The sequence below is a fragment of the Lytechinus variegatus genome, chromosome 8 (genome assembly GCF_018143015.1).
Source record: "Lytechinus variegatus isolate NC3 chromosome 8, Lvar_3.0, whole genome shotgun sequence".
Classification (NCBI taxonomy): domain Eukaryota; kingdom Metazoa; phylum Echinodermata; class Echinoidea; order Temnopleuroida; family Toxopneustidae; genus Lytechinus; species Lytechinus variegatus.
Window position 1 is genome coordinate 29,623,814 of NC_054747.1, and position 24,086 is coordinate 29,647,899.

General features: G+C 37.5%; 1 protein-coding gene across 1 annotated transcript; it reads left to right on the top strand.

The window, feature by feature from the left end:
* The first annotated feature begins 785 nt into the window (after nt 1-785).
* Nucleotides 786-22,342, top strand: LOC121420310 (protein maelstrom homolog). The gene is made up of 13 exons (XM_041614893.1): nt 786-1,009; nt 6,191-6,307; nt 8,756-8,840; nt 10,297-10,488; nt 11,746-11,876; nt 14,095-14,149; nt 16,284-16,428; nt 17,180-17,248; nt 17,491-17,722; nt 18,563-18,617; nt 19,123-19,188; nt 20,283-20,390; nt 21,822-22,342. The coding sequence occupies exons 1-13, from the start codon at nt 872-874 to the stop codon at nt 22,001-22,003; spliced, it is 1,575 nt and encodes a 524-aa protein (XP_041470827.1). The 5' UTR covers nt 786-871; the 3' UTR covers nt 22,004-22,342.
* Nucleotides 22,343-24,086: the final 1,744 nt, after the last annotated feature.

A 24,086-nucleotide genomic window follows, 5' to 3' on the forward strand; every position in this document is an offset into this window, starting at 1 on the left:
TACACCGGTTAACACCACAGTTTTTGCTGTGTATGAACTTTAATTAGCATGACACATGTTAGGACGTCGGTATATAATAATTTCTCGGTAACTTGATCAGGGTCTCCACACCCCCGTCCACACTCCTCACCGGAAAAGTCCTTGCGACATGGGCCTATCCAAGGAGGATTATCAATTGTTACTGGGGGTGCTGTGACAATGCTTAGCACCCCGGTAACAATAGAATAATCCTCCATGGATGGGTAGGTCTATGCATTGCGATGCCCTTGACTAGCTGCTGGTACCTATATAGATCCTCACCCCTGCCACGTACATTCAAATGCATGTAAATGTATGATATATAGATGTGATCTGATCTAAGTAAATTGGATGTGATGGAACTTAATTCACCAGAAATATTCGTTTATTTATTTATTTGTTCGTTTATTTATTCATTCATTTATTTGTTTATTATTTATTTATTCATTTATTCATTCATGATGATGATGGTCATTATCATTTTTATTGTTATTTATTTGTTCGGTTATTCATTCAGGATGATATTCATTAATTAAATAATTAATTAATTGATTAATTTATCAATTAAATAATTTACTACTTATATATATATATATATATATTTTTTTTTGGGGGGGAACATATCCCCGATCACGAAGGTTGACAACCGGGCCGAGGGGGTGGGGGAGAGATCAGTGGGGTGGGGGGTTTCAGATTAAAGAAAAATAATCGTCCGGCATATGCAGACTGTATTGGCGCTTCATACCACAAACCTGCATAGCGCATGAGTTCTCGGAGAGTAGGAAATCACGCTGCCGAAATTTCAGTTAATCTGACATTTTCTTCAACTGTCAACTGAATATTTGATGGTAAAATGCCTCCTAAAAAGAAGCCGAAGAAGCAGTATAATGGGTTCTACATGTTCATGCTGGAAAAACAGGAAGAATTGCGTTTAGAAGGCCGTAAAGTTTCGATGCAAGACATGGTCCCGATTGCGCATCCCGAGTGGAAAGTGAGTGCCGGTATTTGGTTACGGTATGGGGGATTTAGTAGCGGGGTAGTTCGGCCAGGAATGATGAGTGAGTCCGCGGAGGCTTGGAGCTGTTCCGAGGTCCGACAATGAATGCACATGATGATTAGCCTCCGCGCTTGCGCCGGGAGGGTACCTCGCTGGGCTCTACTCTAGTCAAACCTTTTCTCCCTCCCATAGAGATATATTTTTTCTGTAAACTCATAATTTTCTTCATAACTTTTGCTTTATTCAAATTTTAATTTCAAATGAAGAAATCTGGTTTTGTTCCGAGTTCACGAACAATAATCAATATGACAATATTTCGATATGTTTTTTAGGATCATACGGTATCTTTTTACCGCAATGTCAATGAAAAATCAAGTTGATTGACCTTATCGCAAATAGATTTATGCCAAGGATCATGGGACATGAGATATTCCTGATTCTTTTTCACAAAATTGGGTTCGTTACCATCCTGCCTGTGGACACTCATTCAATGTCATGAACAAGGTTATAATATAACCTGTCCTTGTTCTCAGTTATATCTCCATGTGTGGCAAAATAAGGGTGGCAATGTTTGGCTTATTTTCTCTTTTTCTTTGGGGCAAATGCTTGATTTTTTTTTACACTGACAGTTTCCATTACACCTATTATTCATATAACTTGGCTCTTATTTAAATTTGATTCTTTAAATAATTTTTTTCTTAATTGAAAATAGAGATTAAAAAATGAAAATTTTCTTGCCATATTACTCTCCACCAATAGAGGGCGTACCCCAAAATATGCCCAAAATTCAAGTTTTTGAACGCTCTGGGGCCGATTGCACGAAAGGGTCTTTCCAAGGACCGCCTTTTGTGTCGCCCATCTTTTATGATATGCTATAAGCGGGGTGTTTCTGAAATTTATGATAAAGAATAAGATTCGTTAGCTTGCTTTTAAATCAAATGTTATACAATTTCATGATATATCACATCATTTTATAAACAAATATTGTGCTAATTTTAACGGACGAAAGAAATATGTTTGCAGATGATTTATTTAAAATGCGTTTCACATGGCGCATCATAAAAGATGGGCGACACGAAAGACGGTCCTTGCAAAGACCCTTTCGTGCAATCGGCCCCTGGTGAATACAAAATTATTCCCAAGTTACTAATGAAAAATAAATTGCAACTCTATGGAAATTAGTAATTTGGGTCACAAAAGTGATATTTTAATGATTTTTTAAAGTGTGTGCCCTGTACAACATTGGCATACCATAGTCCTACCTGTAGGTTTCCCACAGGCAGGGTGGTAGCAGTGAACAAGTGCCTGTGGAGGTGTCATGTGCATAAAACATTCCCCATAAACTTGTGTGTTAAAATGGCACTTTTGAAAAATTAAAAAAAAATAAAATGAGATTAGGCCTAGAGGGTGGAATGTTCTTTGATGTTTACTACCATTGGATAGGATATACAGTCGTCCTCAAAATTATTCATACCCTTGTTGATATTTGTGATTTTTCATGTTTGTGATGAAATGAATGCATTTTATCAAGTTCTCTAAGATTTATGTGTGACCTACCAGTGAAAGAATAACAACAATGCACAATTCAAGATATTTCTCTTTTCAGGGGTATTTTATTCATAGATATTCAACAATGTCATGTTCAAAATTATTCATACCCTAGGTTTTCTGAGTCCAATGTCTTTCATTAATAGTCAATAGCATAGCCTTTGTTCTTTACGACTGCTTCTAGATGATTCCTGTAAGTGTCCACAAGCTTCCTGCACGTCTCCTGCGGGATGTTGGCCCATTCTTCCTTGGCGTAGGCCTCAAGCTGGGTCAGGTTGGTCGGGTTCCTTGCCATCACTGACTTTCAGGTCTCGCCACAAGTTCTCGATCGGATTCAGGTCAGGACTCTGACTTGGCCATTCTAGGACGTTGATATCATGGTCCTTGAACCATTTCCTCACAAGCTTGGCGGTATGCTTTGGGTCATTGTCTTGTTGGAACTTCCAGTTGGGGCCAAGCTGGAGTTTTTCGGCAGATTCCTTCAAGTTATCATCAAGGATCTGGATGTAATCCTCCTTTTTCATGATTCCTTTGACTCTAGCGAGGTTCCCTGTGCCACTGGAAGAGAAACATCCCCATAGCATTATGTGCCCACCACCATGCTTGACAGTTGGCACAGTGTTCTTTGGACTGTATGCTTCCCCTTTCTTCCTCCAGACGTATTCAACATCCATATGGCCAAATAACTCCAACTTCGTCTCATCAGACCACAGAATGGTTGACCAAAAGCTTGGATTTTGCTTCAGATGACCTCTAGCAAAGGCCAGTCGAGCCTTCCGGTGTTTCTTCCTGAGCAACGGTGTCTCCCGAGGCCTGCGTCCATGGAGACCTCCTTTGTGCAAGACTCACTCGATGGTGGACCGGGACACCTTCGTCCCTGCCCGGTCAAGCGTTTCAAGTAGGGCCTTGGTTGTGGTCCGGGGGTTGTTGTTGACCTCTCTGCAGATTTTCCTGGCAAGTTTAGGAGACACCTTGCACTTCCTGCCACGCCCACTAAGGTTCTTCACAGTGTTGTACCTCTTGTGCTTCTTGATTCCGCTCTGGACTGTTGCCACAGGGACATCATACTGCTTTGAAATGGCCTTGTAACCTTTTCCCTCAATGTGGGCATTCACAAGACGTTGCCGTAGGTCCTCACTGAGCTCCTTCTTCTTGGCCATGATTATCAGAGACTGAGAATATCCAGAATGCTTTCCTCTATACCCTTTAAGAAAGATGCTATTTTCCATCATTGTTCAATGGCTTGTTTAACAAAGAGGGTATTGAATTCATTGGAACATCTTGAAATAACTATAGAACGAAGACTAGAACTGCAATCGTTTCAGAACGATGTGCATGCATTGACGCCTCTGATTTAATAGAGGGCAAGAAACAGAAGGAGATAGAGAGAAAACTCTAGATGATATACATTCTCAAAATATTAGAGGGCGCTATTTCTTAAAGGAATGGTCACTGATGCGTAAAACACAGTTGGATTATGTGAAATGATACAATTGGCAAACCCTGAAAATATGAGACAAAAATAAATTCAAACAAGGAAGTTATGGCAATTCAACAATGTTAAGACTTTGCAATAGAGGGCGCTATTTCTAAAGTTATGGTCACTAATTATGGATAACATGTCTACCAAATTAGAATGAATTTGGATGAGGAACGGTGGCAGGGGAGGACTAAGAAAAATTACATGTTAATCAAATTGGATTTTAGCACATTTTGCTGTCCATAGGAAGTTACATTCTCGGGTAAAATTTTTTAAGACCATTTGGCGGCCCATACGTTGTTGTTGAAAATGTGTGCATTGTGAGCAGTATACCATATGTTCAGATTGACTTATCTTGAAATTTTCTGTTGTAACCTATGTCGTATTTGGTATCATTGGAAAGAGTATTCCAATGCGGTGACATTGATACCACTTTTATTTGTGCGGAGGCAATAGACCGGAAGTAAATGCCATATAAAGAAAGACATTAAAAATGAAGGTTTTGCACAATAATTTGAAGCTGACGTCAGATTTTTGTCAGTTTCTGTTAGAAAAGGTTGACGAACGGTTGAAGTATATATCAATACTCATATCTGCCAAGTTAGGAAGAATAAGCTTCAATAATAAGGAAATAAGAGCAAGTTGAAGTTGTGCTGGCATTAAAGTGCCTTTTGGGGTATTTTGCTGATTTTCGGGAGCATTTTTCAGATATTTCGTCAGTTGTAAGGTATATATTTTTTTAAATGGCATGAAAGGGCATATCTTGAAGACCCTAAATCCAAGAAAGGGTACGGGTTTGGCCATGCATGACGCAATGAGGAGCATTCGAATGTAAGTGTTTTTGAAACTTTAGAGGGCGCTATTTCAATGACGAAAAATCAGTGATGCGTGAAAACTGAGTAGTATGTATGATATGGTACTGTAATCAACTCCTGAATATATGAGCTCGAAATGAATAAAAACAAGAAAATTATGGCCATTTTACGATTTTTTGACTTTACATTTTAATAAATATGAAGTTTTTGAAGGAAGGCTATTTTGGATTTGAATTTAAGGCATGAAGATGGCATTTTGAAGGTCAATTTATACGTCGCAGATGATGGAGCAACTCTTGGACTATCTATAGCAATTTGTTAGAAGTCTGTAGCATGCAGGATAACTGAGATATGAAAGAATGAAGAATGGTATGCAAATGGACTTGAAATGGACAAAATGGCGCCTGGATGGTCATGCATGAGTGATTTTGGAAAATGGAAGACGAGAGGCACAACTAGGGATGCTGGGCAACATGTCTACCAAATTTGGTTGAATTTGGATGAAGGACGGAGCCAGGGTAGAGCTAACAAAACCATGTGTTAAACAAATGGGATTTTGGTGGAAGAAGAAGAAGAAGAAGAAGAAGATTACGGAATAGGAATATGGAACAAGAACAATGCATTGTCGCCATTGGGCGTCAATGCAAATAGCACATTCCCAGACAGTAAAAATAATGCGCATTGTCACAAAAGGACATTTTTGTTAAGGTATTGGCAAGGGTATGAATAATTCTGAACAAGTGCAAAAAATAACTTTCGACCCTATCTATTATCATGCTAATGAAGACTTGCCAGCTCATATGTCAAATCATGCATAGCAACAAGCAGACAAAAGATACAAAGAAAGCTACATCATAATAGCTTTTACAAGTAAAGAATCTACCAAAGAATGTTTTTCCAGAAGGGGTATGAATAATTTTGAGGACAACTGTATATCTGATATTCCATGACCAGGAAAGGGTACCGTAGCCAGCTCATTTAAAAAATAAATCGCCATTTATGAAGATAACTATGAATGGATCAAATTCATCAACTGAAACAGTAAAATAGCCCTAATTAGTCTGCCAGTCAAAAAAATTGTTCCAAGTCACTTATTTATCTTCCCAATTCGGGCGAAGGAAGTTCAGTAGTTACCATTTCTAGAATCAGTGTTAGATTTTGTATCATATTCATACAATTTTTTCAGGGCTCCTTTTTTAGTTTCCAGGGCTCTTTTGAGAATTTGGGGAGCTAAATCACCCCCCAGCACTTACGTATTTTTTCCCTGCTCCCTATGGTAGCTGATGCTCATACTGTGACATAAAAATGCCACTTTTTTTCTTCTGATTCCAGATGCTTCCAGAAGATATTCAGAAAGAGTACACAGCTCGTGCCAAACAAAAGAAGAAAGAAGACAAGGGAGCGTCAGGTTATGAAGGGAAATTGGATTGCACAGGGCAACTCATCACGGTAACATATTCCTCTTACTTCTTAATTCACGGAAGTCAGAAGTGAGCCAACAGTTTTGCAACCTCCAAATCAACACAATGATTTGTTTCACAATCCACAGAAATATGAAAAGTCAGTTGTTTAAAATGTTGGCTCACTTTTTAGTTCAGGGTCCCATTTTATTGAGACCTAATTACCGTGGCAATCTTGATTGCAATTGGTTGTTAAGTCCTACTACTAATTTGTAACAAAACTTGCAGTCTTTGACTTGATGTACATGGTAGGGGAAGGCGGGGTAAGTTGTGATACTTTTTGCATTTTGCATGTTAGAATTGATATGACTAGTAATGTAGAAATAAGTACCTTGCCTTTAAATTTGATTCTTGGGAAATCGTTTTCACCTATAGATAACTTTCTACCCCCACACTGAGAGTCATTGTGACCTTTGAAAAAAACGATGTCAAATGGCTCAACTTGCCCCATCTGTGGGGTAAGTTGTGCCACCGTCTGGGGTAAGTTGAGCCACAAATATGCGGGAAGAGCCAGGATGTCAATTTTTCATTTAAAGTCTTTTCACTTGCTAATTCTCTATAAATACTAAGATCTTATAAAAGTAAAAGAACTTTCATGTGAATTTGCTCCTTTCTCATTCATTCATTCATTTCATTCATTTATTGATTCCACTTTTAAAATAAATATCATAATATACGTAACAAATGTGGTCATAAACATAGTGTATCAATGATAAAATTAAGTATCTAACATAAGTTTTTTTTTTAAGCATATGGTACACTACAAATGTAAAAAAAAGTGAGGAAACCTAAATAAAAAGCAGAGCTTGTAAAAAATTAGGCTCCCAATGGGGGAAAAATATAAGTTGTTACTTTCTGCCTGCATATCAACAGCTTTTTACATTTTTAAATTGTTTTATTATACATCATCATAAGAATTACCATGGCTCAACTAGCCCCATGTCGATTTGGCTTAAATTACCCCAGTCCAAACTTATTGCGATATTTTCACATCCACACATTTCTCATGCATTCATCATGTAAAAGACTATGACAAAAATGAGAATCCATACCTGGACTAACAATATTGTTCTTATTTCTATAATATATTTAAAGACATGTGTGGGTATAAAGCAATTTTCTATTTTACACCCTTTTTCTACTTTTTTGGCTGAAATTTGTATTTTTCCTTCTAAAAAAGCACTTTTTGTTTCAAAGTTGAAAACAATGTGGTGGGGTTAAGGGTTATGCAATGGGTCATCAATACCTGACACTACCACAATGTCTGACTCATTCATTATTGGCCTGGGGATGGTGGCTCAACTTGCCCCTATGCTCAACTTACCCTGCCCTCCCCTACACTGCAAAATAATCAAGAGATAGGTTTATTGACGATGTATAAAATTAGTGTATCATTGTTGCCCATTTAAAGATTGTCTCTGTTACTGGTTACAGCAGAAAATGCAATATTCACAGAATTGAACATTTTCTCGTGGCGATTGCTCCATTCAAAAATCTCTAGATCAAGCTAAACAAAACCTGAACCAAATACAAACTACATTTAAGAGGAATAATCCTTTTCCTCACATGCATGTACCTCTGAATAGAAAAGTGAACTTTCACTTAGGCATCAATCCATTCAGCTATTGTGCAGATTTCATGCATGCATTTATTGAATCAGAGTTGAGTAGACAAGTGGCTTTCCATACATTTCTGTGGATTGTGAAACAACTCGGGTGTTTTGAACAGGAGGTTGCAAAATCATTTCTCCCTAAGCGTTGGCTCACTTCCAAATTGGGCAACAATCCATGTTGCAATACAAGATTTCTGTCAATTTGCATTGACATTTAGATCATAAAGATACTGATCTTGTACATGACTTACAATCCAATGGAACAGTTTACATGTCTTAAAATTTTAGAATCATTTTCTCCAAAGGGAATATTACTTGTTCATTGTACCTAATGATATCTTCTTTTTTTGTTGCAATAATATATATCCAAAGGCAAAAGTTTTTCCTCATATCCTTGTTTATGATTTTATAATACTTGTGCAATGTATGGAATGTAATGTAAAAGTGTATGTAAGTGAATGTGAGATAAATGTAGATGTATAAAAATAGATTCTTTCTTTCGCTTGAGCCAGCCTCATTTGCAAAACCAATAGGGTATCATAATAAATCTAATTTATTTTTTTCAAATGTTATATCCATGAATAGTTTCATGCTTATCAGTGTTACTAGTTTTGTTTTGGCATTGATTTTAGGTTTGCAATTAGTATTATCATCATTATTAATACCTGGTATTGATATTCTTCATTATTATAATTGTTGTTATGAGTATCATTTTTCTATTATTATAGTTACTGTTGACTTTTGATACTGTTATTCTCTATTGTCATCATCATCATTATCATGTTATTGTCCTTTATATCATATATTCCTTTCCTACCTGATTAGAATCGTTTTTCAGTAAGTGATTATCTTGAAAAGAGAAGAAGAACTGAGGCTGCTGCCCTAAAATCATCATGGTCTACTGGTGTAGGTAAAGTATTTCAAGGCTCGTTCACATGTAGGGGAAGGCGGGGTAAGTTGTGACAGTTTTTGCTTTTTGCATGTTAGAATTTATATGATTAATAATCTTGTCGAAATAATTACCTTGCCTTGAAATTTCATTCTTCTGAAATATTTTCCACCTATATATAACTTTCTACCCCAACACTGAAAGTCATCGTGACCTTTGAAAAAATCGATGTCAAATGGCTCAACTTGCCCCATATATGGGGTAAGTTTGAGCCACCTTCTGGGGTAAGTTGAGCCACAAAAACTATGTCCAAAATGTATGGGGGGAGAACCAGCATGTCAATTTTTTGTTTAAAGTCTTTTCACTTGCTAATTCTCTATAAATACTAACATCCTGTAAAAGGAAAAGAGCAGTCATGTAAATTTGCTCCTTTCAGCCTGCATTTCAATCGATTTTTATGGTTTGTTTGTTTTTTAAGATACATTACCATAGGAATTACCATGGCTCAACTTGCCCCATGCCGTTTGGCTCAACTTACCCCAGTCCGAACTTAGTGCGATAATTTTGTATCCACACATTTATTATGCATCCATCATATAAAAGACTATGACAAGAATGAAGATCCATACCTGGACTAATAATGTTGTTATCATGTCTTATTATATTTAAAGACGTGTGTGTTTATAAAGCACTTATCTATTTCACACTCTTTTTTACTTTTTTGGCTGAAATTCACATTTTTCCCTCTAAAAAAATAGTTTTTGTTTCAAAGTTGGAAACAATGTGGTGGGGTTAGGGGTTATGCTATGGGTCATCAATACATGACACCACCACAATGTCTGACTCATTCATTATTGGCCTGGGGCTGGTGGCTCAACTTGCCCCTATGCTCAACTTACCCCGCCTTCCCCTACAGTGTAATGTTTTAAAAGAATTTGAAGGCTTGTCCCGATGTAGAGTGAGTTGTGCTCATAAGTTAGGGAACCCCAACACAAAATACACTCCTTCATGCTGAGTGTTGAGCGCAGACAGCTGACACTGCAATGTTTGGCGAGCTGAGAGAAACAAACTTTACTGAATGGAATATTTTATTATTAAATTGAATATCCTAGACCTGGCAGAACTGAAATACTTTAAATATATATTTTATTTTTAAGATGGGGTTCACTAAATTTTGAGCACCACTGTACAGGGGAACGTTTGCTTTTATTTGATATTAAACTGTTCAGGTCTCTTGGAACCAAATGAGGAGGATGATGGAGTGTGCACTTGTAATAATTTATTATTGTTGTATAAATTTTGGTTGACAAAGTAATTAGTTGCTTGAAGTTTAAATCATTTGAGTTGTTGCTCTTCATTACGAGATTATGTTTTCAACCTTATCAACCATTTCGTCAGAAACAGCCACTAAAATTTGTGTTCCTCGTGAGTTATGGCTTGAATAATTGAAAGGTCATGTCTTTTCATTTCCTTGTAGACATAGTCAATCATCCATTCTACATGATAGCCGTGAAGACATTATGCCAAGTCCCTGATGATGACACGTACCTTCCGTGCGAACTAGCGTGCGTAGAGTATACCATGAGTGCCGGTATAACCAAACGTTTCCATTGCTTCCCGGATCCTGGCAAACTCCCGATGGGCACTCGATACCTGTGCAAAGTGCAAGGTAAGAACTAGGATCGCTGAAAAGACTTATCTGATTGGTCGGTAGACGGGAGATTTTTTTCCACAATCAAGGATTTTCACCTGTTGTAAGCGTAAGGCTTTCGCATGCAAGACTGCATGCTTTGTCAGACCTTTGCCATAGTGGCTGTTGTTGGAGCAGCACGCCAAAGCCTTAGAATGGGATTGTAAGTGGAGGAGATAGGATATTGGAATTGTCCCAAATTTCTATTCATACGGGGGTCACGTTCCATGCGTAGGACAATACCCTTTTTCCTTGTACGATTCCATTCTAATGCTTCATCATTCTGCTTCAACAATAAAGATGGCTTTGACGAAGGTGAAGCCTGCAGCCTGGCAACCGAAAGCTTACCAAAGACCAGAGGGGTGTTTTACAAAGATCTATGTTTGACTTAGAGTCGCTCTTAAATGCTGAGGCGTGTATAATATTTTACACACAATCTGATTGATGGATACGGGTAGTGCGCGTCCTCTTCGCATGAAATTATGACCAATGCAGTGATGTATTTTAGAATTCATGCAACTAGGATTTTAAGTGCGACTCAAAGTCATAATTAAATCTTTGTGACTCACCCCCCCCCCCCCCCCGGTAATAATTATTGACAATGGAAAAAAGAATGTTTTTTCTACGTAAGAACTCGGTTCTGTTTAGTGATTTTTTTTCTTAGAGAGTGGCGGCTATACCAAATTGTAATAAGACCAAACTGATAAAAGACTGAGTGGGTTTAGCCATGATGGTATATAAGCATCCGACAATTCGGTGGATTCGCAATACAGTGCGCCTCCTATCGCTTTCAGCGGACAAGCCAAAATCCTCAATGCCTCATGGGAAATATAATATATATAATTGCATGCATGCAGTTATGCTGCTCTGGCCAACGCGGCTCGGCCGGCTTGAATAAAATTATGGTGTTATCCTGGGTCCAGGCGGTGGGAGAGGATTTTGCCACATATTCCTTTGCAAAACTTAGACCTCTTTAGGTGAATTCTCCCTCCACTTTTGCCAAATACATGTAGTTTTCATTTTTGAAGCATCACAGACACATTACAGTACACTAGCAGTTAGCGCTGCCCCCGCCTGAATGTGATGTCGACCCCAAAGTTGGAAGTAAGCCTGTCCACTCCATCTAATAGATGGCGCACTGTGAATCCACGTAATTGGTCGATCTGCTTGTAGCTCAAGTTGACACAAATCGAATGATAATTTACCATCATGATACCGTTTCTTTACCATTTGTAGGCGAGGATATCCACAAGATTCCGGCAGAAGGCTTCGAGCAGTACAACGATAACTATAAAGAGATCTGGAGGGACCTTATAGCTTTTGTGAACCCTAATAGACAGCATGTGATGCCACCGTTATTTTGTGAGGTGAGTTAATAATTATAATAATAATAATTTAAGATTTGTATAGCGCACATATCTGTCAATTACACTCAAGGCGCAAAATCACCTACTTATACAATACAGAAAATGAAAATGATAAATACACAAAATTGAACAAATAGACAAATACACAAAATTGAACAAATTGACAAAAAAAGGTTGTAGGTAGCATGCGTGTGGGGGAAAGGGGGGGGGGGGTGATACAGGATTCAGAGAGGGAGAAGTGAGGGGAGGGGGATCGGGATGCTACGATAATGTGGATTAAGAGTCATGGTTTGTTGATTGAAATTTAACCACATGTGCACATATTCAGGTATATTGTTAAGATATTTTATACCAACCTTGCATTTCTGAACTAGTTGTTGGGGGGGGGGTTGGGGAGGGGATGTTGGGGTAGGAAGGCAAGAGGTAAACATAAGGGAATAGGTTCTGCACATTTATGCCACCTTCATTGTGTAGTATGACTTTCTGTATTAATAGCCAGAAGAGGTGAAGGAAGAAACAGTGGGGGAAAGTAGGAATGGACGGGATCAAGCTACCATCATTTAACAAGGTGACTTTGTCACAGAAAGGGACAGGAGGGGGGGGGGGGTGCAGAGAGATAGGGTATCTTCATTACCACACAGTTCCTTTAAAAAAGAGTGGGAAATGTCTAGAAAATCATTGACATTCAGAACCTTAACCCTAAAAAGACTGGGGGGGGGGGCTGATTCAGCCCCCCCAACATTTTTCGCGATAAATCCGCCGCGCAAAATTTTTTGACCGCGTCGCTCACTGACTTTTTACTTTCAAGTCTCGCGCAACTTTTGAGACCAAAATTGTGACCCCTGGGTACACGGTTCAGAAATTACGCAACATTTCGTAAGTGCATGCACACCCAAAATTACTCAAAAACGTGAATTTGTGTACAAATCCAATGCAAATAGTGTTTTTAACCAAAATTCATAAATGTATCATTATTTTTCCTTTTACTGCTTAAAATCAATTATTTTATCTTTTTTATGGTCCAAATAAAGTCCCCGACAATTTCCATTGAAAAAACAATAAAAAACAAAAAGTCGAAAAACAAAGAAATACATAAGATAAGAATTTAGAAAACAATAGAATACATAAGAAAATAAATGTGATGTTGAAATTTTTTTTAAATAAATTTGATCAGATGCCTATCTAGAGTATGTGAAACAAAAATTAGCATTTCAGGGGCATTATTTTAATTACAGCAAACTTATGATTTTACGCATAAATTAGCATAATTAATGAAACATGAGATTTTGCAGAATTTGATGTTATAGTTTTGTAGATAATGCCATGGGTAACGCGTGTGCCAATTTTTCGTCGATCGTCGTGCGATCGACGGCCGAGATCATAAGGGGGGGCTTGAATCAGCCCCCCCCCAGTCTTCTTAGGCGTCGAAATAGCCCAGTCTATTTAGGGTTAAGAAGCATACAAAAATGGAGTAAAGTTCAGGAATTTTTGGTTAAAGCTTGTGTATAGTTTTGGTAAATCCACCAAAATGCACCTATCACTATTCCAATTCATTGCTAGCTAATATGAATGGATATGCCCTATAACAGTTATGATGTGGAGGATATGAATGAAATGAAAATGTGTTTTACAGGATAAATTTTGCGATTTTACATGGAAATTTAACTTGATCGGGTCACCCGATCAAATTAAAATATCTGTGTGTTTTTGTCTTTCAATTAAATCCTATTCCAAATCATGGAATGGGCTGAAACTTTCAAGATATGTTCTTTGTCTGTAACTTTTGGATATCTAATCACTAAATTTATAAGATAAGTGCTTGAATGCCCATTTTTTTATTTAAAACAAGCATCACCGAGAGAGGGCGCTATATATCCAAAGATTTGAATATTTGAAATGTTCTCAGAGAAGTGCAGTTGGAAAAATATCTAACGGTCTCTACGCTTCAGTAAGACTGTCATATTAGATGATATTCGATTATCAATCACATTATTGACCCTTTACCGAAGCTATACACAGGCTTTAACATTTGTTCTTGACAATGAGTTATGAGTTATTTTATATCAGAGATATTTAAATTATTATTTATTTGTGTAATTGCCTATATTGACAACTAAAGATATAAAATGCAATGCTTAGGTATATGCTTTATAGAAACATTGTATTAAGCGCTATAGAAAATGTATATTTAGTCATTGTGTTGTTTTTATGCTCATAGCTTCGATGTCGGGAAGTGGTAGAATTCACTCTCTCTTGGTTGGCCAGGAACGGGGGTAAGTACTTGTAGCTGCTTCTTTATTTTCTTTAAAGAAAAATTACACTAGGAGTGGGCTATAAATGGGTGATTTTTTATTTTATTGTGGGAACAGTTTTTTTGTGTTCCTTTTACCTTATCTCAACATGAAATGACAATATTTTTTGTCTCGGGTCCGAGAAAAAAGTGTGCCGGGCCAAAATCCAAAATGGCCGCCAAAACCCCCCAAATCACAGTTTTGGCCACAACTTCTTTATTTTGTGGTCTTTTTCTCTGGTTTTGGTGTCTCTTCATATGTTTTAGGGGGCAGGCAATTTGTTTTTCCTATAATTAGCACTTTTAAACCATTATTTGTAGAGTTAAAAGGTAATTATACCTAAATTTTCCAATTTTTATAGCCTTTTTTCAGCCAAATGTAGGTTTTATCGTCCTGGAGTTCTTGGTTATTAGATGGTACGAGGTCAACAATAGCAAGCAGCTTCATAGAGCTATATTGCTTTTATTCCTCTACTACGGGTTTTATGGATATTTGTGAAATATATCTTATTTTAAAAAAATGTTAATTATCCGTAGGGGCAATACAGTATACAATGTACTGTTACTGTACATACTAACTGCATACATGTATTTCCATGCATTGACCACCATGGCATATGACAAGGCCTGTATATTAACTATAGTGTCACGAAATTATAAGCTCTTAAGGTTTAAAATTAGATTGTGAATTGTGAATTTGATTGCTTGTCAGCTGATGTACATGATGAAACCAGCAACGTAAATCGCACATAAAATATCACATATATCACGTATCTACATGTACATGTAGCCATCTTCTTCATTTGGAGGCTTTTTTACCTGGTTGTGGTGTCCAACTGGCCTATGTTTATGGGGTCAGGTAACTATATAATCATGGTAACGATGATCAACAGCCAATCAGAACCAAGGATTCCATGTAAGTTACCATTAAGTTAACATAATGGTAAATTTTTATGCAACGGGCCCAGAATATCTACAGTGTAAATGCCATGATTTGGGGTTAATTTATACCTTTCTCCGCCCCCTGAATTAGCATATTTGACAAAACATGTCCTCAGTTTCTGAGACAAAACATATCTTCAATTTCTGAGGCATCTAATTCTAAACCTAAGAGCTAATTTCTACATGTATAACACTATCTAGTTAAATTATACATGCCTTGTCATGGTGGCCAATGCATTTATGCAGTGCAGTATGTATATGTATAGTACATTGTATACTGTATAGCCCCATGGATAATTAACTTTTTAAATTTAAGATATGTTTCACAAATATCCGTAAAACCCATAGTACAGGAATAAAAGCGATATAGCTCTATGAAGCTGCTTGCTATTGTTAACCTCGTACCATCTAATATCCAAGAACCCCAGGACGATAAAATCTACTTTTTGGCTGAAAAAAGGCTATAAAAATTGAAAAATGTTGGTATAATTACCTTTTAACTCTACAAATAATGGTTTAAAAGTACTAATTACAGGAAAAACAAATTGCCTGCCCCCAAATACATATGAATTGACACCAAAACCAAAGAAAAAGACCACCAAATAAAGAAGTTGTGGCAAAAACTGATTTTGGGTGGTTTTGGCGGCCATTTTGGATTTTGGCCCGGCACACTTTTTTCTCGGACCCAAAACAAAAAATTTTGTCATTTCATGTTGAGATACATTACAAGGAATAAAAAAAACTGTTCCCATATTGAAATTACCAAAAAAGTATTTTTGACCCATGTATAGCCCACTCCTATTTACACATTGTTGACCAAGAATTCTAGCATTTCAATTTATTTGAATGTGAGTTTAAGTGCTCTGTCGATAAAATGCCTTGCTCATAGGCACAGGTGCTGTGGCACGGGATCAGACCCCGGGCTTTCCCGTGTCTGGTTTAGGCGTTTTAGACCACTCAACCAACGGCACCACCTCAATCATTTTGGAGAATCTTCGATAAATGGAAATGATATCACAGAAATTCAGGAAGAAAATGGTACTGGTTGAAGACAAAGTATGGGTTTAGACCATGTGGGATGAGTTGAATCGGAAGCCGGCATCGCCCAATCGGAAATTTACATGTTCATTCAGCCCTGGTTTGTCATTTCTTTCATGCTTCCTGCTCTCCTTCAGGAATGTCTAACAACTTGACCAAGGTCTACGAAGCTGAGCTCCTGATTCTAGAACTGTTCAGGAATGCGGGAGAGATCGTTCCATCCCGGAGCCAGGTCTCTGCACTTCTTGCGTCATCGGCCTGGGATTATATGAAGGATACAAGGTGAGGGGGAGAGTTTGGAGGGTTTTTTAGGGGATGGGTTGGGATGTTGGAGGTGAGAATCTTGTGGTGGTGGTTGTGGTGGTGATGATGATTAGGATGGTGGTGTTGTGGTGATGATGGCAACTGTGAATTGCAGTGGCAAGTTGATAGTGATGATGATGGCTTTGGCATAGTGATGTTGATGATGATGAGAGTGATGATGAAGATGATGATGAGGGTGATGATGAAGATGATAATGAGGGTGTTGATGAAGGTGATGATGATGGTGATGATGATGGTGGTGATGATGTTGGTGATGATGTTGATGATGATGATGATGATGATGGTGATGATGAAGTTGCTGATGATGATGATAATGGTGACTGCTGGTTTGCTGTAGTTACGGTGATGGTGATGATGAAGATGCTTTGGCGATGATGGTAGTGGTGACCTTGACGATGGTAAAAAAGGATAAGTATTGCCATGAGATGATGGTGATGGTTTTGGCCATAATAATGATAAGAATATCTGGATTTTTGAAGTGGTTATTGATGGTAGTAGTTGTAGTGATTATGGTTTGATGATACTGCTGATCATGATGCTGACAAATGGCGATACCGATGATGATGAGAAAGATATTCTTTGCCCTGCTAGTGATTGTGTTGATCATAATGATAGTGGTGGGATTGTTTCTTTGTTGTGATGAGTAACATGATGATCAGTTCCATGATATCAGGATTAACTTTAAGATTATTATTCTATTTTCATCCAGATGTGAGTATCATGAAGAAACGGAAGTAGTTCTTGAAAATTGTGCTTTGGGAACCTGCAATAAATACTGGTGAGTTTCATTCTAGTGCTCAGCGATATTTCAATATTATAAAAAATAATGCAATTGAAGAAAAAAATGGAATATTTGATAATAGTTTTATCATTTTGTTGATGTATTGTGGTAACATGTTGTTACCAAAGTATGGTAATATATGTAATAAATATTTGATAAATCGTGTTGAGTTACGGGGCCCATGTGTGACCACTTTTTAAATTAAGATTCCACAAGTTTGAATCTGTTTGTCTTCATAGCTACTGCCTCAGTGATGCGGTCTGTCCTAGATACGACGTGGAGCTGACGCCCAACCATATACCGGAGGCCGAAACCCCTGACGCTATCGTCTATCCCGCGCAGCAGCGGGAGATCAAACCACAAGGTCAACGTACTCCACCGAGGGGTAACAGCAAGGGGCGCAACTACACACCCCCTCGGATGAGAGACAGTGATGCGGAAGATAGAGAAGACATCAACACGGCTCGTGAGGTAGGGTATTTTAACCAGTTTACCACAGAATCATCTGGGGCCTGTTTCATAAAGGACTTGCAACTGTTGTAACTTTACCATCATTGCAACTACCATGGAAACAGGGCTCAGCAGCCAATCATAATCAAGGTTACCACGGTAGTTGCCATAATGGCAATGTTACAAGTCTTTTGTGAAATGGGCCCCTGGTTCCAGTAGCGAATGGGTGTATGCCTAACCTTTGCCCATTAGTGCAGTACTGAATTGTTCCCTAAGAGTTGGATATGTACATAGGGGTTAGAGACTGGACAGCTCTCGCAAACATTGGTGATGCATTGAGTGCTTTGACAGATATAGATGGAACTTATTTGGGGTTGTCCTATATTTAACCTTTTTTTTAAGTTTCCATCAGTTCTTAGCCAAACTTTTGAAATAGTTGCTGCTATATACATGTAGCCATGTTGGACCAACAAATTTATTTTGTATTACTGGTATGTTATATCACATTTTTGCAAAGGAAATTAACATATTTCTTGTTTTCCTAATTTTGTTCTCATATAAAGAGTGTTAATTCCAAACTTTTGAAAAAAGTGGTTAAAGCCATTGGTACATTTCTTACAAAATTTGATAAACTTTGTGTATACTAGTGTTTCATTTAAGTTTCATTACCTGAAATGGAATTGCTGCAACATTTATTTTCTTAATCTTGTAAATACATTGTAACCATAATTACAATTCAGTCTCTGGATCACGAGAATGGAAATAGCCAATAAAATTCTTCAATCAATCAACTTTATGCATAACCGACTCCCTGGGTGGTCGGTCAAATCATTTCTGTCTCTTTTACTTGCTCAACTGTAGGCACAACGAATGGCCTCATATGAAGATAAGCCGCTGCGTCAGCCGTCAACTATCGGTATGTCTATTCATCAGATATTTTGTTTAGTATTCATATAATGATAATAATGTCATATTTTAGGCAGAATAGCCCCCTTAGTTCAAAAACTATTCTACCAGTCTTTATGAAAAAGAGAATTGCACTATTTACAAACTTTGCTATTACCTTTATAATTTTGTTTATCTATCCACTTGTTGGACACACATGAGATAAAAGAGACAAAGAGGTAATGCATTGTTGTTCAACAAAGTTTATTTCCAAGTCCAAATTTTTCGACCCAAACCTTGCGTCTTCGTCAGGGAGCTTTATATCCTTTTGAGCTTTGTATCCCTGACAAAAACGTGAGGTTTGCGTAAAGAATTTAGACTTGGAAATAAACTTTGTTTGAACTACAATGCATTACCTCTTTGTCTCTTGTATATTTATATATATATATAATGCATTTTTTCAAGCTTTGGAAGTTCAAATCATTTTGAAAAAAAAGAAATGGTTGTAATGTTATTTTTCTCCTTGTAACATTTAGGTATAGCTCATGTTGTTTCACAGCCAAAGTCTAACATTCCTGAGACCGTTCATAGTCAAGAATCAGGTAATGCTCATTATCATTTCAGTGTTTTTTTTCTAAGGGTTCTTCACCCTCTGAAATATCTAATTGATTATCTTGATGTCCTAATGTCATTACTTTCATCAGCAATACCGGCATCATATTTATCATAATATCTACATGGTGATTATCACTGTTGTCGTCATAATCATCCACAAAAATAATTGTCAACATCATAATAAATTGTTTAATAAACAAAGCGACCATCATTATCACCATCATCATAATAATTCTCATCATAAATGTTATCACCATCATAATTATTAACATCATCATCATCACCATCATCATCACCACCATCATCATCACCACCATCATCATCAACATAACTGTTTTCACCATCACCATTATCAACATTTTCATCCTAATCACCATCATCACAGCTGCCACCACCATCATTAAGGTCGCATCACCATTGTCATCATCATCATCAATGACAACACCACCCTCATCATCCTCATCATCACCAACACCGTAATCATCACCACCAACACCACCACCAGCTCCACCTCCACCACCACCATCATCACCATCACCACCATCATCATCAACATCGTCCAACCATTATCGTCTCCACCATTATGATGATGATCAACACCATCGCAACCATTTCCTTCATTGTTCTTCCCTCTAGAATCAATATAAAAAACAATATCATAAAAAATGGTATGAGACTATGAGCTCTTATACCAGTTGTTTTGAATCTCTCTTGATGAGATGATTATTTAAACTAAATTTTCAGAAGACACTCTTATATTTCATGAAATATTATTTTGTTTCAGGCTTTTTTAGTGCCCCTCTAATGATAAAAATACTTGGTTTATTAGCGCATACATGTAATAATCAATACTTAATTATCTATGTGCTTTACAACTGAATATATTAAACTATACAAACAAATAGGCAAGGACATCATGCAGTAATTGCTGGGGGGGGGGGTTTAATGATAAAAATGCTAGATTTATTAAGTGCATAATAATTTATACTTTATTCTCTATGTGCTTCACAACAAAGTATATTAAACTGTATGAACAAACAGGCGAGGCTATACCGCAATGCATTATAATGTTTTTTAACAGGTGCATCCCGTCTTTATGCTGGGCCTCCTGAACCACCATCAGCCAATCAGGTTCCTCCCCCAGCCCAGGCGTGGCAGACGGTTACCACTATACCTCAACAGAAACCAGGTAAGTTACCACCGGCACAGTGACATTTTTGACCTATAACCCCAAATCACCATGAAGTCCCCAGGGAAGGTTCTCTGTATACAGCCAAAATAGTAATTTAGTCTCCAGAAACCAAAAATTAGAAAAAGATAGCTTATCAGAAAAATTATATCTTCTTCATACTCTAGAATTTGAAGTCATAGAGTTGAATGAACAAAATACAAGAGTTCTGTGGCACAAATTGTTGTAGACTGCTTGGAAGTTTCTCTGAAATTGGACAGTATGCACAACTCATGTTTGAGTGAACATGAACTTCAAACGCTGTTTTTTCCTTAAATGTTGAAGCTCCTGCTTTGTTTCTTCTGCATTCAATTCAGTGGGTTATTGTTGTTCAATTTAGACAACTTATCTATCATTTTCAAGCTGTTAAAGGATGTACTTTTGTGAACTAAATTCATATCTCAAAATTCATTTCGGGCATCTTATTGTTGATTTGGCTTGTCAAATTTGGTATCCTTCAAATTGTTTTCACTCACTTTGTGTGAGGACGAGGAATGGTCTGGAGTTCCACCAGATGAAAGAGAAGACTCCAGGCTTTATGGATATGTCATTTGTCTATTGTTTTTGTGATTAGGTTATGATAGGTTATTGATAGTTCTAGGTTTTATTTTTTGTGGGAGGCACTGTATATTAACATTCCACATGAAATATTGTTTTTAAGAGAATGTTAGATCCGATGCGCAAATTTGACATATGTCAATTTGAATGTGCATACCTAGAATTTGAACATTTTATTTATAAAGATGTTCAAGGGTTATGTCACAGCCAGACGGCAAGATTGACTTCAGTCCAACCAAAGGTATTAATCACATTACCGTTGACATACCATCTGTTGATGTGGAGTTTGGTTTTGTTTTTATGAGCGTGGCAATCGAAGGGATAAAGATAAACTAATGAAACATCTCGTCAGGTGCTTTGTATATGGCCCAATTCGATGGATTCACAATACGATGTGTAACCTATCTATTGCAGTGGACAGGCTGAAATTCACAATACAGGAAATATGGGAAAATGTCAAAATCTGTTGCTCGCTAGTAGTGCATGCATGCCATTATGCTGTGGCTTATTCGGCTTGCATAATTATGTTGTTTAACAGTTCTGGAGGTGGGAGAGGAATTTGCCGCACACTTCTGTGCAAAATTTAGACAATTTTTTTAGAAAATTTTTCCTCCGCTTTTGCCATATGATTTTCATCTTGAAGCATCACTGTACTGTAGACCAGCACTGTGCGCTGCCTGAGCCTGTGCATGATGTGGAATCTGTAGTTAGGAATTGGAATGTCAGCCAATAGATAGGCACCGTATTGTGAATCCATGGAATTTGCATTTGGCTTCTTGAACGCAGATGGTGCTGTTCTCTGAGGAATGATTCTGTTTACTTCCTTTTATCCAGGTGCAATGAACCAGCAAGCCTCCATTGAGCAGCTAACCAATCAGATGGGCGGACTAGGGACGATGCCCGCAGGTCGGGGGATTCCCCCACAATCACTTGGGCGCGGTCTAGGGCGTGGCTTGGGGCGAGGCCTTGGCAGGGGATTGGGTAGGGGTGGTGTGGCCCCGCCCCCTGGATTCTGAAACTTGTGTGTCTCACACCCACCATGCAGTTCATCGGAGTGTAGTGGTGCTATAACATTTCATTGCCTGCTTGATGACATCCTTCAGGGGTTTATGGAGGAAACACCTGCTGTCTGGGGAGAGATTTTGGAGACTTTTCTTATGGTGCTGATTTCTGGAAGCCTATGATTTTCATACTTCCAATTTCATAGACTAGGGAAGCAAGCAGTTTTGCTTTTGGATACAAATTGTGATGGAAGAAACTATCCACTATTGCAGATGTTTTGGATTTTATAGCAAGTAATTGAAGGCCTGACAAGACTTGATGAAGGAAGCGACGATGGCTACTCTGGCATTGCATAAGATTAGACATGAATGCCCGGCTTTGGATGAGCAAGTATTAAAAGGCTGGGCCAGAGTTGAATAAGAAAGTGACTGCTCTGCTATTAGGTTAGACATAACTGGCCAGCAGCCATGGCAATATTCAGAAACAAATCATTCAAATGCTTTCACAGACTTGAAAAATAAAGATGCATTTATAATGTTGTGTAGAGGTAGTAACAGACAATCATCTAGCAATGCAAATATTCATAACTCTTCTTTTAGGCAGCTGTTTAGGTTATAAAGCCTTCAAAGTCTTGTCCAGTTAAAAAAAAAAAGAATGTCTGGATTGGTTGGAATATTGCGATGCAGGTACATGTATGTGGAGAGAGAGTATGGGAAATCTTGGAGAAGAACAGGACCACTTTGACTGAAAAAAAACACAAATAAACAGGAGAAACATAAATGCTTGGCTATGATGCAGTTTTGATATACTCTAAGGACTATTGCCCTCAAGTAACTATAAGAAATGCTTTTTGCGATATCAGGAAAACAGCCATTCTGAATGCAACAATTTTCTTTGATTTTTTAGGCCTGAAAATAAGGAAGGCAAATACTACATACAATATGAGTATTAATCACCAACTGCCTCCAATATACTCCTTGGAAGTCCCAGGTGGGTGTTTCATAAAGCTGTTCGTAAGTTAAGAGCGACTTTAAGAACAACTGGTGATCCTTTCTTGTAGTAAATGGTATATTAATTGCCGATAGTTTAGCGCATAAGAAAGGATCACCAGTCGTTCTTAAAGTCGCTCTTAATTTACGAATAGCTTTATGAAACAACCACCAGGGCTTCCAAACAGATGTGATATCTAGGAAATAATCTGATGTTTGAGCATTCCGAGCTGTTCTTTCGATATCACTCTCCAATCTTCTGGGGGTACTTAATATGCTACTATAGGAATGATTTGTTGGACAAGTTTTTTTTAACATGTGGTTGATTATATTTAAACAAATGACAACTCTTGTATAGCCTTTTTATTAGTATCTGTAGGTAAATAAGCATCTAGGTCAAAATAATTTTTGGACCATGTAATCATGCGTTATGTACATCTTCTAAGTTTTATATTTCTCCTCTCTTGAACAGATGTCTGTGAATTCAGTCGATTTGGCGTTTGCAAAATACCAGTATTATTCTTAAGACTATTTCTTTGAACAAGCCCAAGTTATTTGTAAAACCTAAGTAATGTAATCAATGGGTGTGATGCCATTGACTGTTGTTGACCCCCCTTTTTTAACACTGATGTGTATTCTGAATTTGGGTTCAATTTAAGCTGTGATCGGAGTTTGTGCCCAAAGATAGGTTAGCCCCCTCCCTGAAAAAAAATAATGAAAAAAAACTGACAACATGACTTCTTTACTAATCTGTTGGATTCCCATCAGCTACAATCAAAATGATATTTTTTAGATTAAAAATCTCTCTATTAACAATCATCTGAATTCAAGTTTTATATTTTCAAAATTTGATAAGGGGTATAAGAAATAAACTCTCAACACATTAAGAAGAGGAAAACATGAGGTACATGTTTTTCATTTAACACAAGAAAGATTCACCAATCTGTAAAATTTGATGTAAAGTTGTAACTTGCCAACAGCTTTATGAAACGGCCCCTTTTGGTCTTTTTACTGGGCTTGTTCTCAAATTAAGACAAAAGCACACTACAAGACCGATTTTACCGGATTAAATGTTCTTAAAGCTTGTGTATAGTTTTGATAAATCCAC

Excerpts from the sequence above, each read along its gene's own strand:
- LOC121420310 (XM_041614893.1), top strand. The coding sequence starts at position 872 with ATGCCTCCTAAAAAGAAGCCGAAGAAGCAGTATAATGGGTTCTACATG. Across the intron at positions 1,010-6,190 it reads TTGCGCATCCCGAGTGGAAA|ATGCTTCCAGAAGATATTCA; the intron begins GTGAGTGCCGGT and ends TTCTGATTCCAG. Across the intron at positions 10,489-11,745 it reads ATACCTGTGCAAAGTGCAAG|GCGAGGATATCCACAAGATT; the intron begins GTAAGAACTAGG and ends TACCATTTGTAG.